Source organism: Xenopus laevis, chromosome 1L, assembly GCF_017654675.1.
Source record: "Xenopus laevis strain J_2021 chromosome 1L, Xenopus_laevis_v10.1, whole genome shotgun sequence".
Taxonomy (NCBI): domain Eukaryota; kingdom Metazoa; phylum Chordata; class Amphibia; order Anura; family Pipidae; genus Xenopus; species Xenopus laevis.
The window spans coordinates 91,144,326-91,160,556 of record NC_054371.1 but is presented as its reverse complement, the minus strand read 5'-3'; the positions used below and the strand labels follow the sequence as shown (position 1 = coordinate 91,160,556).

At 40.8% G+C, this 16,231-nt stretch overlaps 1 protein-coding gene across 9 annotated transcripts in view; it reads right to left on the bottom strand.

Moving 5' to 3' along the window:
• Positions 1 to 16,231, bottom strand: part of ptpn13.L (protein tyrosine phosphatase non-receptor type 13 L homeolog) — a 147,068-nt gene that overhangs the window by 18,879 nt on the left and 111,958 nt on the right. For 7 of the 9 annotated variants that reach the window (XM_018253180.2, XM_018253163.2, XM_018253154.2 and 4 more), the window contains 8 exons: positions 15,973 to 16,071; positions 14,705 to 15,054; positions 13,635 to 13,794; positions 12,780 to 12,938; positions 2,804 to 2,975; positions 1,933 to 2,143; positions 1,186 to 1,256; positions 164 to 225 (listed from right to left, as the gene is read on the bottom strand). In XM_018253180.2, the coding sequence (XP_018108669.1) occupies positions 164 to 225; positions 1,186 to 1,256; positions 1,933 to 2,143; positions 2,804 to 2,975; positions 12,780 to 12,938; positions 13,635 to 13,794; positions 14,705 to 15,054; positions 15,973 to 16,071 (1,284 nt within the window). The remainder of the gene's footprint in view (positions 1 to 163; positions 226 to 1,185; positions 1,257 to 1,932; positions 2,144 to 2,803; positions 2,976 to 12,779; positions 12,939 to 13,634; positions 13,795 to 14,704; positions 15,055 to 15,972; positions 16,072 to 16,231) is intronic. The other 2 variants (XM_018253171.2, XM_018253207.2) reach the window with 1 other exon arrangement.

The window sequence follows — 16,231 nt, the reverse complement described above, 5'->3', positions numbered from 1 at the left end:
GCTGTGGGTCACCAAAAGAGGCAACAGTTTGGGAACCACTGGTCTAGGTGAAAATACACACCAGAGAAGAAATTTCAAAAATTACTGCAATACAAAAAAAATAACAAAAAAAGTAGACAATTTAAGTAGTAGTAGTAGTAGTAGAAGCGAGTACAATATTTACCTCTGGAGTAAATACATCAGGAGCAGCTTGTATGCAGATAATGCCTTCATCAGATGAAAAACCTATACAAAATAAATACAAAAACATAATACAGAATTTAATTCTTATTCATCTGAGCAGCCAATAATGTAACAAAAGGGAATATCCAGAGGGGATAAAATCACAATAGGAAATATATCCATATCTTTGTCAATATTTTTAGGACATCTTAATGTCCTACATATATTAATAATGGGTGAGTACAGACAAATGATGTATGAATTTTGTAGTCACAGCCTCAATGCAACCCCACCTAATGGTTTACAATTTAGTGGTGAGCTCAACTTTCCTTTCTTTGCTATAGTTTATACAGGAGTAATGGTCAGCTCCATGTTGTTGCTCCCATTATTCCCAGCCACAGTCAGGTGATCCTAGTGGTGGCCAATAAAAAAAAGTCAACTATTTGGGAGTTTTAACCTTGAAAGCAAGCAAGTTGCATGTAAAACCCTGTGTAAAATGTATAATGAAGCAGTAGAATTCTTAGTGAATCAAATGAAAGTGAGTGTAGGACTGGCCATACCAGTAGTTGATGTAGTTGGCCAGCTTGAATACATTGAAATATATGAACAAACAATCCTTGTTTTGTTTAAAGGGGAGGGCATTTTTTAGTAGCTTAATGCACAAAAGGTTTTAATGTCCTATGTATACAGTATTGATAACGAGTGAGTGTGGAGGGCCTCTTGACTTTGCTCCTTTATCTCAACATGCTGTTGTAGATTTGAATTGTTCTTGGTCAATATGCACATGCCACTGTACCAAAATCAATTTTTAAAACTGCTACTTTTACAACAACAAAATGCCAGCCTATTGCCAAAGGAGAATCTTTTTGGCAGGTTTGTGAAATACAGCTACACACAATTTCTAGCTCTCATTTAGTATAAATGCTCAACATGCTCATGTCCCTACAACGTTTCTTAGATGAATGAGAAATATAAAAATCACAAGCCAGATGAGAGATAATTATTTCAGAGATTTTTTTTTACCGTTCATTTTTGTTGTCTTTGGGCTTTGGCTCACAGTTTTCCTGCTTGTAGGAACAACAGGGGTTCCATCCCTAGAGAGAGATTCAATATATAAACATAAATCTACAACACAATACTACCTGCCAGAATACAAATTATCATGTGGGTTATCATGTGCAGTCATTGCTACTTAATGAGTTAGCAAATCTACAAAAACTAAACATACTGTAATAAGTAATTTTGAAAGATGCATATAGGAGGTAAAACTAAAGTTTTTAAAATGTAATAATTTAAATACAGTGCACTTATAATTCATGTGTTCTATTCTGATCCCAGTATATATATAAAAAAACATTAAAAAAATACCTATAAGACTGATCCTTTGTAGCAACTACACATGGGGGACCAGATCAACCTGCATCAACCCTCAGCAATGAATGCAGCTCGCCCAAGATTTGAAAATAGTTAAAATGCAGAATTCTTTTAAAGGGGTTATTAACCTTTTAGTATGATGTAGAGATTGATATTCGAGACAATTGGCCATTTGTATTATTATTTTTTATCTTACGTTTTTAAATAATTTTACTTTTTCTTCAGCAAAATAACCAAAATTGGAATTTCAACAGTTATCTGTTGCTAGGGTCCAAATTACATCAACAAGCAGGAAGTATAAGAGAAATAAGAGAATAAGAGACTGGAATGTGAACAAGAGAGGCCAGAATAGAAAGATGAATAATAAAATTAGGACATAAGTATAATAATACATACCTTGTAGCTTTTAATGCAACAGTAGGTAAAGATGATTCCAGGGCTTGTTCTGCTTCCTCTATAGTCATTCCTACTGTGCTTTCACCATTGATATAGTGTAGGATGTCTTGAGGTTTCAAGCTTCCATCACAGTCAGCTACAGAACCTGCCTTGATATTCTGTATATAAATATTCTGAGAAACACTATCTGGACCACTTGAAAGCTGTAGGCCTGGATGAGAGAAGGCAGGCCAGTTAGACCAGAGTCTATGTGGAAATGTAATAACAGGAGCAAGCTGTACTCCATCTACTAACCCATAGCAACCAATGAACAGGCAGCGTCTACTTGTTAAGGTGTCTGCTGTTTAAAAGCAAAAATCGGATACGCAAATATGCATATGCCCCCCCCCCCAAAATGGCATGGTCCACCAACAATCATACCAACGGGTATTTAGTCCCAGGCCAATAACTATATCACAGTAGATGCCTGTACACACATAGAGCCACAACCATGGCTAAATATCCTTACCTGGTGGGATTTGCAGGCTGAGCTTCAACATATACTCCTAAGTGATTTTTGTGGTTTACTATGCCACTACATTTAACCCTCAAAGCATCAATATAAAAATTGGTGTGGTTATGGTTTAGCATGCAGCTAAAAATGCCAGTAGGAAGAGGGACAATATGGTAATGCTTCTCTATGTACAGCATTCCAAACGCTATAGCCATTTTCAGTATCAACATATACATTTATTTAAAGGCAGTATATCCTGGTAAAAAAACATGTGTTTTTCTCATTATTTCCAAAAATCTGTACATTGGCATGTTATTCTTTATTTTCAAACTCTCTTCAGCATTTATAATCTAGTACCTTGATTTTCAAAAGACTTACCTATGTTTCCTTTGTGGCAGGTCAATACAATATCAGGCAATAGATGTGAAGGGAATTGGGGCCTAGGAAACTCTAGAACACGGCCAAGCACAAGGCGCACTGTCTTTGGTGCAGCTCTTAGTAAATTGACTGCTTCTGTATGACTCATGTTTGCCACATCAACATCATTAACCTGTAAAACAATTATTATAATATTATGGCAGGAAGCAAGAACAGGGCTGAATTCCAGAAGAAAGTGAGAGTATGGGATTATTATAAAGGGGTGGTTCACCTTCAAACAACTAGTTGTTTTCAGATAGATTACCAGAAATAACAAACTTTTCCAATTACTTTCTAGTTGCTAATCTAATTTTGAAGTGCAAAGTGTCTTTTTTCACCTTCTAACGCAGCTCTGGCACCTTCGCCGACCACCCCCAACTGTTCTAGATTGATACATTTAATGGATACATTTCTTATCTTTGTCCCTGCTGAGCAGAATCCATTAGTTTCAATAAAGGCAGCTGTTAGAATTGATACAATAGTTGCTAATACGCCAATGATGCTGCTAAAAATGTATCAACTAAATGTTGCAAAATTGTAACAATTCAGAGTCTGCACCTGAATTACTGAGCTGCCAGGCTGAAACATCAGAGACACAAACAATCTACATTAAATTTAGATTTTGGAAAAACAGTAAAAAATAAATAATGGAAAGTAATTGAAAAAAGTGTATTACTGTCCCTTGGTATATTGAAAAGGGAAGTGCAGGTTTTCTTTTCTGTCTGTAAGAAAAATATATCACAGGTACCAAATTCAAGCATAGAATTAATGCAGTCAAGCAAAGCAATAAAAAAAAGATGTCTGTATAAAGTTCTGTACTTTATGGAGAGCTTGTCTGAGCATTCTGACTTACAAGCTTATTATTTGTATGTACCAGGGATAACAGGATTTTTATATCTACCGCTAAATCGGTTTCTCTGTAGTTGACAGGGGGACACAGGAGACCAGTGGGTTTAAGCTCATCCTCCAGAGGCAGGACATTTGATTAGATAAATGAAAAAGGGGGCGTGCCTGGATATTTCAGCTTTACCCCTGGCACTTCCCTCTTCACTCAGTTGGTACCAAGTAACCGGACAGAGAGAGAGAGAGAGAACAGAAACACTATTTCAACATAACTATATGCGAGGGTGTCCCCCTGTCGACTACAGAGAAACGGATTTATAGGTAGGTCTATAAATCGTATTTTCTCTGGCATCTCTGGGAGACAGTGGGAACAAGGCAGTCCCAACAACAACAGGGAGGGTGAGTATATAGATCCATTTTTGCCTTTAGTCCTGTACCGCTGCTTGCAATACCTTTCGACCGAAGGATGCCTCTGATGAGGCAAATGAGTCAATTCGGTAGAATTTAGTGAATGTGTGAACTGACGACCAGGTCGCCGCTCTATAGATCTGCTCAGCCGAGGCAGAGTTTTGCCAGGCCCATGATGCCCCTACTGCTCTGGCAGAGTGCGCCCGGATGCCGAGAGGGGATGACTTCCCTTTAGTGATGTAGACTCTGCGGATACATTCCCTGATCCATCTGGCAATGGTAGTCTTCGCGGCTGGTTGGCCGACTCGTGGCCCAACTGGAATAATTAGCAAGCAATCCGACTTGCGAGCTGACTCTGAATGTGAAAAGTAAATTTTCAGTGCCCAGACCATGTCCAGACTGTGTAGACGTTTCTCCTTGGAGTTCTTGGGCTCCGGGGATAGTGACGGAACTACTATGTCCTGGTTAAGGTTTGTCAGGAATGTCGGATTGGTGTGGAGCACCGCTTTGTCTTTGTGAAAAACCAGAAGTTGCAGATCACAGGATAGAGCTCTGATACCCTGCGTGCTGATGAAACTGCCAGTAGAAGGACTGGTCATCCATGATGGTTCAGCTGAACCTAGAGGTTCAAATGGAAGATCGAGAAGTGCCTCTAGAACGAGGTTGAGTTCCCTGCAGGAAAGTCCTCACAGAATCGTCGAGAGCAAATCTGTGCTGAAACAGAAGGGATAATGCAAATATTTGGACCTTCAATGATCCTTGTTTTAGGCCTATTTCTATACCCCTTTAACCCTTTCCCTGCCAAGAACGTAGCTCCTACGTTATTTTAAAAAAAGGCTGCAAGTGCCAAGAACGTAGGAGCTACGTTCTTTCTTTTGATTGTCGCAGGACCTGACTTCTTACCTGATCCTGGCTGCTGTATGCTGCTCCCCGTGTGCTGCTTCTTCCTGGACCCGACCTCGTGTGAAGCTCCGCCCACACACCTCCTGCTGTTGATCTCTGCAATCCTGGAGTCTGCAGATCTGCTTCTGATCCCTTCTTCTCCAAAAAACTGTAAGTGCCCTTCTATTTACACAGTTACACACAAACATACATGCAATCACACATACATACATGCATTTACATATACACAGCACACATATAACTAAAGGTAGATTTTTTAAATTTTCACATACAGATATACACACACTTATACACTTGTCAGAGCTGTATACACAAATACACACATGTATACACAAACACACACTTATAGGATCTTTGTTACTTTTTTTTTTTTAGTTCTTCATTTTATCAGTTTCCCTCTTGTTATTCCCTAAAAAACTGTTGCTTTACCAGTGTGACTAGTGGATCAAGCATTCTGACCACTAACTACACTGTTGGATCAGTTATTTTATTGATTTGCCTAATTGTATTTGATTTTTGTGATTTTTATGCTTTCATTGTTGTTCCTTACATTTTTTTAGCGTCATTTGATCTTTGATCATTTGGAGTACAAACACATGTTTAGCAATTTTGGGTTCGTCAGAATGTGTACTTTCCAATTAGGAGGGTCTTGTGGCACACAATGCGCAGTCAAAGGTCTTTGACAGGCGAATCGACAGCCGAGAAAATTCATATGCACTATTTGTATTTGGTATATCTATGCATATTGGGCATCAAACTGTTCAGTAGACCCTTGGCATCAATATTTAGGGCGTTTTACAATTGTATCTAAGAAATTGGGTGAGAAAAATGCAGCCAATTGCAATATTTTTAGGTGATTTTTTAGAAATGTCATAAAAACCACAGCCTTTAGCGTAGCTTTGCAGTATGGTACTTTGGAGTACAAAGACATGCATACCCAATTTGTATTCGGGGGAAGGTGTACTTTCCGAAAATATATGGTGTTCTGGGGTGAAATTACTCTTTTTTAACTTTGCCCCCCTCAAAATGATGTAAATGTGTTGCTTTTGCGGTACCTGAAATGACAGACCATATGGGGGGCTCTATGTTTTGGGGCCCCTATATGCCACGTGCTTGGGTACACCTATACATATTGGGCATCAAACTGTTCAGAGGACCCCAAGCTTTCATATTCGGGGTGATTTCTCTTGATACCTAAAAGTATGTGGGTAATACAATGCTGCAGGGTAGAAATTTTGAGGTGATTTTTGGAAATGTCGCCAAAATCACCAAATTTAGGTATGGTTTGCGGCTTGGTACTTTGGAGTACAAAGACATGCATACCCAATTTAGATTCGTGGGAATGTGTACTTTCCGAAAATATATGGTTTTCTGGGGTGAACTTACTTTTTTCTACTTTTACCCCCCCCCCCAAAACGATGTAAATGTGTTGATTTTGCAGTATCTGAAATGACAGACCATATGGGGGTCTTCCTTTTGGGGCCCTGTATGCCACGTGCTTGGGTACACCTATACATATTGGGCATCAAACTGTTCAGAGGACCCTAGGCTTTCATATTTGGGGTGATTTCTCTTGATACCTAAAAGTATGTGGGTAATACGATGCTGCAGGGTAGAAATTTTGAGGTGATTTTAGGAAATGTCAGCAAAATCACCAAATTTAGGAATGGTTTGCGGCTTGGTACTTGGGAGTACAAAGACATGCATACCCAATTTAGATTAGTGGGAATGTGTACTTTCTGAAAATATATGGTTTTCTGGGGTGAACCTACTTTTTTCTACTTTTGCCCCCCCCCAAACAATGTAAATGTGTTGATTTTGCAGTATCTGAAATGACAGACCATAAGGGGGTCTTCCTTTTGGGGCCCCTGTATGCCACGTGCTTGGGTACACCTATACATATTTGGCATCAAACTGTTCAGAGGACCCTAGGCTTTCATATTTGGGGTGATTTATCTTGATACCTAAAAGTATGTGGGTTATATGATGCTGCAGGGTAGAAATTTTGAGGTGATTTTAGGAAATGTCAGCAAAATCACCAAATTTAGGAATGGTTTGCGGCTTGGTACTTTGTAGTACAAAGACATGCATACCCAATTTAGATTAGTGGGAATGTGTACTTTCCAAAAATATATGGCTTTCTGGGGTGAACTTACTTTTTTATACCTTTGCCGCCCCTAAAACTAGGTAAATGTGTTGATTTTGCAGTACCTTAAATGACAGACCATATGGGGGGGGTCTTAATTTTAGGGCCCCTATATGCGACATGCTTAGGTACACCTATACATATTTGGCATCAAACTGTTCAGAGGACTCTAGGCTTTCATATTTGGGGTGATTTTTCTTGATACCTAAAAGTATGTGTGTAATATGATGCAGCAGGTTAGAAATTTTGAGGTGATTTTTGGAAATGTCGCCAAAATCACCAAATTTAGGTATGGTTTGCGGCTTGGTACTTTGGAGTACAAAGACATGCATTAGTGAAGAAAGTTAGTCCAGCACCCACTGTTTCATGAATAAAACGGCCTTTATTGGACCAAGGGCATTACAGCAACGTTTCAGACCAACTGGTCTTTTATCAAGCTTGATAAAAGACCAGTTGGTCTGAAACGTTGCTGTAATGCCCTTGGTCCAATAAAGGCCGTTTTATTCATGAAACAGTGGGTGCTGGACTAACTTTCTTCACTAATATTGCCAGTGGAAGGTGGCCACTGGAGGACGTGCACCCAGCCAAAGAAGTGAGTTGCAGTTGTGCTGACTACTAATCTGCTATTACAAAGACATGCATACCCAATTTAGATTCGTGGGAATATGTACTTTCCGAAAATATATGGTTTTCTGGGGTGAACTTACTTTTTTCTACTTTTTACCCCCTCCCCCCAAAACGATGTAAATGTGTTGATTTTGCAGTATCTGGAATTGCAGAACTGATAGCTCAAATGAGGTGTCTACATTTTAGGGCCCCTATATGCCACATGCTTGGGTACACCTATACATATTGGGCATCAAACTGTTCAGTGGACCCCAGGCTTTCATATTTGGGGTGTTTTACATTGATACCTAATGATGTGTGGGAGATATGATTCTGTAGATTGGAAGCTTTGAGGTCATTTTTCAAAAAATTCACCAATTTCTATAAAACATTATAATTTTAGGAAACAATTGCAACTTGGTAGTTTGGAGTACAACAATATATTTACCCATTTTTGATTCACCAGAATCTGTTCTTTCTAATAATGGGTAGTTTTCCAGGGTAAACGTACTGTTAGTGGAATGTTTGGCCTTGAAATCAGAAGTATGCCGTTTGGGGAGTGGTGCTTTGGAAATTTTTGTAGTGTACTGCTTGTAAATTTTGATCTATACAAGTGAGAAATCTCCATAAAACTATATATATTTGGTATTGCCGCGTTCAGGAGACATAGACCTTTCCAAATCGGCTGTGTTCTTGAACATAAAATAAATGATGTTTCTGATATACAGTATGTGATTGTTCCTTGTGAAACATTTTATTGGACACTTAGAAGCTTATATTTTTTTTACAGAAGTAGAATTACACCAAATTTCTTGCATATTTTGAAAGTTCAGGTTGTCCTGAAAAAAACAATATATTGTTTTCCTGTGTAAACTAAAAGACCACCCCATGAAAGGCCCTTAAAGTGAAAGAGTGCAAAATATCTAAAAACTGCTAGGACAAAACGGCTGGCAGGGAAAGGGTTAAAGAAAAGAGAGCATGTCTGGAAGGGAGCCCTTTTGAAAACAGACCACATTATCTTGGCACCAGCCCCAGTAAGTTTGCCAGATCAAAGCTGATAAGCTTTGGAAAATACTGGTTTTCTGGCATGCAACAGTGTTGCTATGACCTCCTCTGAAAAGCCTTTCCTTCTCCAGATGGATTCTTCAATTGCCAGGCCCTCAAATTGTACAGCCCGGATTTAGGGGTGGTTGATGGGTTCATGATGTAGTAGATCTGTTTTGTATGGTAGCGGGATCGCCTGGGCAACTGACAGTTCTTGAAAGTTGTGGAACCATGTTCCAGGGTTGTGTCATTGCGTTGATGCTATGAGATTGATCTAAGCAAGACCGCAGTGATGGACGGGCTCCTGAAATATCTCATGGTCAAGTTCCCATTTCCCTTGGTCTAGTCGGTGATGGCTGAGGAAGTCCACCTGTAAGTTTGACACGCCTGGAATGTATATCGCAGACATTTGTGCTGCGCAATGTTCTGCCCACTGTATGATGCGTTGTGCCACTGAGAGTGCACCATGGCTTTGTGTGCCTCCCTGTTGATTGATGTTGGCCATTGCTGTGGAGTTGTCGTATTGTATCTTGACTGCTCGATTTGTCAATAGAGTTTTCCAGTGGAGAAGTTCCAGATGAATCGCTCTTAACTTTTGAGGACGTTGACTGACAACTTCGATCTGCGTCCAGGAGCCCTGCACGGTCTTGCCATCCCATGTCGCTCCCCAACTGGATAAGCTGGCATTCATGGCCATGACTGAACAGTCTGGAGATGCCTAAGACTGTCCTATGGACAATGTCTTTGGAGCCAGCCACTACCGAAGGGAGGTTTTGGTCTGTGCCGATACTGGAAAGGTTTGATGTAGGTATCCTCTTCATTTCGGCAGAATTCTGGTCTGTAGTGGTCTTAGACGACTCTGAGCGAAGGCTGCTTCTATTGCTGCTACCATAGACCCGAGGACTTTCACGGTGAATGGTTGGGTAGTCGGTTTGTGGCGGTAGCCGAATCTGTTTGCAGAGCTTGATTTGTTTGTCGTGTGATAGGAATACTTTCTGTTGCTGTGTGTCGAATTTTAGTCCCAAGAATACCATCCTTTGTGATGGATGTATCTGCGATTTGCGCCAATTGATTGTCCACCCGAATTGTTGGAGAATGGAGATCTCCAATTTCAGATCCTGTTCGCCCCGCTCTACGGAGTCCGTATTGATGAGAAGGTTGTCAAGGTATGGTGTGATTGATACCCCCTGTATCTTCAGGGCTGCAGCTGTGACAGCCATCAGTTTCATGAATACTCTGGGGGCTGATGTTAGTCTGAACGGTAGTGCCACAAACTGGGTGCCGGTTGTTGTAGGTGAATCGAAGGTGAGGTGGTCAGATCGGTACATGGAGGTATGCATCCTTGATGTCTAAGGAAAATAGAAGTTGCCCTGGTTCCATTCCCCGAATCACAGAAACCAGAGTCTCCATCTTGAACCGCACTGTTCTGATGATTAGGTTCAATTCCTTGAGGTCCAGTACTGGCCTGAAGGATCCGTCCTTTTTCGGGACTATGAAGAGATTTGAGTAATAGCCGTAGAATTTCTCCTGTCTTGGTACTGGCACAATGACCCCTAGATTCCTAGATTGGAAGGAACTGTTGATATAAAGAATTTTCTGGGTGGAAAGGATGTGAAGTCCAGATGGTAGCCTCCTGTGACTCTCTCTTTCACCCAGGCAGCTGAAGTGTGTCGCATCCATGTCTTCCAAAATTGGAGAAGCCTTCCCCATATGTGTTCCTGCAACACCGGGGGGGGGCTGCCCCATTATGCCGAAGAGGGATTGACGTGGGTGGACTTTCCTTGCGACTTGTTCAGTCTCCAGCCTGTATGAAGTTTGTCAGATTGTTTGGAACGAAAGGATGACCTGAATGGGGAACTTTTGGGGGTTTTTGTCGAACTGTTGTTTTTGCCCAAAAAAAAGTCCCTTACTGGGAGCTGTAGTAGAACACGATTTGGACTGTGGTAAGAAGGTGCTCTTACCCCCCATTGCCTGTGAAATTATCTATTCAAATTCTTCCCAGAATAAGTGAAGACCCTTGAAGGGAAGGATTGTCAAGGATTTGTTAGAGCTGATGTTTGCAGACCAGTTCTTTAACCATAATGTTCTGCGTGCTGCTACCGCTAGTGCTGATGAGTTGCGCAGTGTCCAGAACAGCTTTGCAGAGAAAAGCATTGGTTCTGCTATGCAACGAGCCATGTCGATGAGTTCCACATGAGGAGAGCCTTCTTGTAGACCAGATATAAATAATGTTGCCCATGCTTCTATGGCCTGCTCACCCATGCCAAAGCTAGGGAAGGGTGTAGGGCCGATCCTGCTGTTGAAAAGGTGGCCTTTAGAGAGCCTTCCAGCCTCTTGTCCATGGGGTCTTTGAAAGATGCCGCATCAGTTACTAGTAGAGTAGTTGCATCCATCAATGGAGGGACCGACCATTTTTACACCAATTCCTTTGGAAAGGGTTGGATTTGGAAAACCTGCATGATGCTTGGAATTTTCTCTCTGGTGCATTCCACTCTTTTGAAAAGCCCTTTTTGACTTGAGGATTTGTCTGATGCAGGATCAAGTTTTAAAACCTCCATGACATCCCTGATGATGCCGTCATTATCGTGGGATGTATCCCTCTCCCTGGTATCTTCCTCCTCCTCCTCGTCCAAATGAGCCAGCAAGGAGAAAACTTCCTCTTCGGAGCACCGAGGGTTCGGATACCTCCTGAGAAGGGGGTGTGAGAGATGGTGTATCACCACATTTGGATAGAATGTGCTTGCACTTTTCTCCCAGGGGTTCCTGGATTTTTGACATGGCTTTCTCAATGGAAGACACAATGGTGCCAGCAATAGAATCAGCCAAGGAGGGAATATTCTGTAAGGATGCCAGGGATTGGCACAACTGAAGGGCCCAGGGGGGGGGTGCCCGAGTGTCAGTAGACTTGCCTGCTGCTGCGCCTAGGAAAGACCCTAGGGTAGTTGCTGGGGCTGTTAATGAGTAGTGTTCGCCAACGGATGAAGGTGCTTGCTCCCTGGTATCCCTGCTGAAAAAAAGTGACAGAGATTCTCTTTGCTGGGGGAAAAGTGCAGGGAGCGACAATTTAGTCTTGCACCTATGTAGAGAAATTGTGCCAAAGTGAAGAGCCGCAACGTTGCCGTGACCTCACTTTTATGTACCTGCTCCCTTTTGTGCCAAACCTGTATTGGTGCTAAACTTGTATTCGCAAAACCTGTATTGGTGCTAAACTTGTATTTGCTGCTCCCGGGTAACCGCTACATACAGAATCAGAGCGCGTAGAAGGGAGACTATCGCGGAGCCTGCCGAAGAAGCCGACAGCTCGCAGATGGAAGGGCAGCCCACGCAAAGGGGAGACGGAACGAAGATAACACCCCACCCCGGGAGGCTATACTTACGGTAAAACTGTAGTTCCCGGCCAGATCACCGTGACCCCTTGTGGGCAGGTATTTGTCTGGGTGGTCTGTCCCCCTAAGGGAATGTTGACCCCAGGTGCATCAAGTCCAGCATTGGGGGTTAACTGTAAGGAGGCAGGAATCCCTGCTCCATGTCCAGCCCCTGGTGTCAGTGCTAACCGCTGACCGTCGTTACCTTTGGATGGGTCTCCTAGAGACCTGATGTCCAACCTCCTGTGGACAGGACACTTGAAAAACTGAGTGAACAACAAAGTACTAGGAGTAAAGCTGGAATATCCAGGCATGTCCCCTTTTTCATTTATCCAATCAAGTGTCCTGTCTCCAGAGGATGTTGCTTAATCCCACTGGTCTTATGTGTCGCCCAGAGACGCCAGAGAAAACCCAGCTGCTGGAGAAACGATATAAACGCCAACTGCAAGAAACTAAAGGCTTCATCCACATACTTTTCTGGGGATAATTGCTGGCTGCATTCATTTCCTTGGGAAATTAATATTAATTATAATAAAAATTATAATAAAAAAATAACAAATAACTGGGAATGTGACATGTTAACATATGGAAACAAACAAATATTTTCTTAAAATAAACTCACTTTAATAAGCCTATCTCCTGGCCGTAGCCGTCCATCACTTTTGGCAGGATCCTGAATAATGTCATGGATATAGCAGCCAATGCAGTCACTGGCTTTGGTCACTGTGAAGCCCAGACTCCCCTTCTCGGATTTGGTCAGGGTGACGTGGAGCTCTACCTCCTATGAAAAAAATATGTGCATGTTTTCTGGAAGCAATCTTAACATAGGCTGGAACCATAAGGGCAATATCATGTCAGCCATCTTAGTAACTATAGTGAAATCCATATATACTATAATCAATATCAGTGGCATAACTATAGAGAAAGCAGACAGTACTGTCGCAGGGGGCCAGGACCATGGGTTCCACTCCCCTACCTGACAGCGAGCAAACAGGCAGGAAGTGAGGCATGCAAGATAGTGATCGGGCAAATTGCCAGACTTTTGTGTTATAAAACAACCTGCAACAACCCTTTCAAGCAGAGTCGGACTGAGACCGACCTGCTCCCCCAGTTGCCCCAGAAACACCGGCTCCTGCCCCGCCATGGAGTTTGTGCACGACCGCACGCGCCCCAGCGGCGCACACAGGGGTGAGAATTTGGTGGTCGGACATTGGATACATTTCTACCCTGACCAATCGATTTTCTGATTGATGTTGGATGAAAATCGTTAGATACATAATCTCTCAGTGTCCCACTAACCTCACAATAATTTTGACGGATTTATCGGATCACACAAAAATTGGTGAAAGAATCTTAACATCTATGGCTCCATTAAGACAATAACGGCTCCTTGCAGTGTCCATGTTAGTTAAGCTTAGTATTATTCTAGAATTATGCATGATTTACACCAGAAACCACAAAAGCACTGGTAACTTACAGGTTCAAATTCCTCGAGGTCTTTCAACCCAAGGCTCTTGATAGACAACTGCTCTTCTGAGAATGATTCCGATAGAAAAGCATCTGGAAGTACAATCTGTGGGATAACTGCACTTTGGTTTGGTGTCAAATCATAAGGCATGGGAGAAGGAGGATTGCTGCTGGAAAAAACACAACATTTATTATAATTAATATTTAAAGTAAAATGAAAAGCAAAAATTCAGCAGGTGCTGAACATAAATAGAATACCTAAACACACCTTTGTTCAACATGAAAATACAATGACACCTATTTGTGAAAGAGAATGAATAAGTACAGTACAGTATAATCATTTTATAATACACAAGAGGCATGAATATCCTGTAAATTATATCCTTATGATTGGTGCTTAGTGATGTAATTCGTCACATGACTCAGGTAAACTTGTGTATTATAATAAATACAGTACCCTCTGTTTTAAAATATAAGGATATTAGCAGTCACCTTGGTGTTTCGTGACCTTTACAAAAGCACTCGTCAGTGACTTTTATCCTTATGTTTTCTAAAAATATTTTTATTGCTTTTATAAACATGTAATACAATTATATATCATGTTCACTTAAGGTAAATGTGTAACATATACTGTAGATTTTTTTCGATATGACAGTATAATAAGTCCAATAACAGGATGATACAAAAATAAAACATACTTTAAATAATTTCCTTATAATACACAAGAGCCATGAATATCCTGTAAATTATATCCTTATAAACGCTGAGTTCTGATGTCATCAGTTATAAACGCTGAGTTCTGATGTAATTTCTGTCACATGACTCACTGGAGCTTGTGTATTATAATAAATAAAGTACCCCCATTTGCAAAATATGAGAAGTTACCTCGGAGTTCCATGACCTGTATAAAAACACTCCGCCTTCGGCCTCTTGTTTTTATATGGTCATGAAACTCCTCTGTGACTTATAATATCCTTATATTTTACAAGAGGGGGTACTTTATTCACTATATATTTTACAATGGGGTACTTTTTTAACTATATAATAGATAGTGAGTGATAAAGATAATTTCTTTATTACCTGTCCTCCAATTCTGGTTTGCAGGGGGACTCTTGAGGGGTGTAGAAGTTGGTGTGAATTGTATCTTCCCGGATCCCTGGTGTGTTGAACTGGCTGTGATTTGGTGCAATAGCGCTACTGGGAGTTTGGTAGATGGTTGCGTTCCATGTAGCAATTTCATCTGTTACAGATATGATGTCTTCTTCTCCTGTGCCACTGCTGTCGCTGTAGCTATCCCTTCTAGATGGGTTTTTCAACCGTCTCATGCTTTTCTCATTTGCTTCTTCATCCTCATCGGAACTGTTACCAGTACCCTTTGTGTTACATTGACCATCATTTGACTTAGATGGGAGTGGGGATTTTAACGGGGTCTACAAAAAAATACAGATGACAAAATTAAAAAAATTATAGTGATTTGTTTAAACTTGGCTAACATCCTAAATATGACCTTCTGCAACAAAATGGTTGACGGTTGTTTTGCTTCCCGTGATAATCATTAGCCAAGGTCTATGTATACCAGGTTTTTAGAATGTCCATGTATTACTACTCACTAAATACTGAGTGACATCCATCAATTATAATATAAAGCAATTAACATTGTTTTTTACCTTTTTGATTTAAGGAGAATAAACTCCCACCCTTTTTCTAACTCATAGACTAACCAAATTGATCCCTGCACCTAAAAAGGCCTGGACCTGTTCTGTGACTGCAAAGTTGGGCGATACAATTGGCAGTCACAAACTTTGGCCACAAAGAGTATGTGCACTATATAAGCCTCCACTGTCCATGCTCCTGGCAAGCATGCCCCTGAATGTGTTTCAGGGAACACGTTGTTATAAAACTGGTTATAAAAATGCAACACCATTACATTAAAGGGAAGAAAAAAATATTTTAAAGTGAGCTGATTCAGTTGTGAGGGTTTAGAAAAGCATTATCCGAATTTCCAAAAATATATTTTTTACACAGATATACATGATTTCTCAGACTGTAAAGAAATCATGATGTCTGACTAGTAAGAACCATTTCCCAACCCCTTAAAGGGGTTGACAAATGGTCCTTATGAGTCACAGACAGACTGTCATGAATTCCATTCAGTCTATGGAAGCATGTACTGTATGTTCTGCGTAAAAAAAAATATATTTATATTTATTTTTGACAGTTCAAATTGTGGTTATGCACCTTTTCTCCATAAGTGCAACTTATTTTGCATGACTAACAATAAGATTTGGAAATATCGTTGCATCACTGTTAGATCACATTAATGTGTACATTTCTACAACGTTTCCTACCAGCATTGATGGACTGATTTCTGGTAATACTCCAGCTGGAGGTCGACACATCAACAAGGTGACCTCTGAAGAAGTTCCTCTCAGAACAGAAACAACTTCCTAAAAGTAAGTAACAGAGTAAATGTTAAATATCTGAAATGATTATCCATTAATGCCTGGCACATGCTAACTAGCTGCTTAAGGATTTCTCAAGTCACAAGATTTGAAAACGCCTGATTGCAAGAATACATGTTCTGCATGCATGTTAAGTCTTTCAATG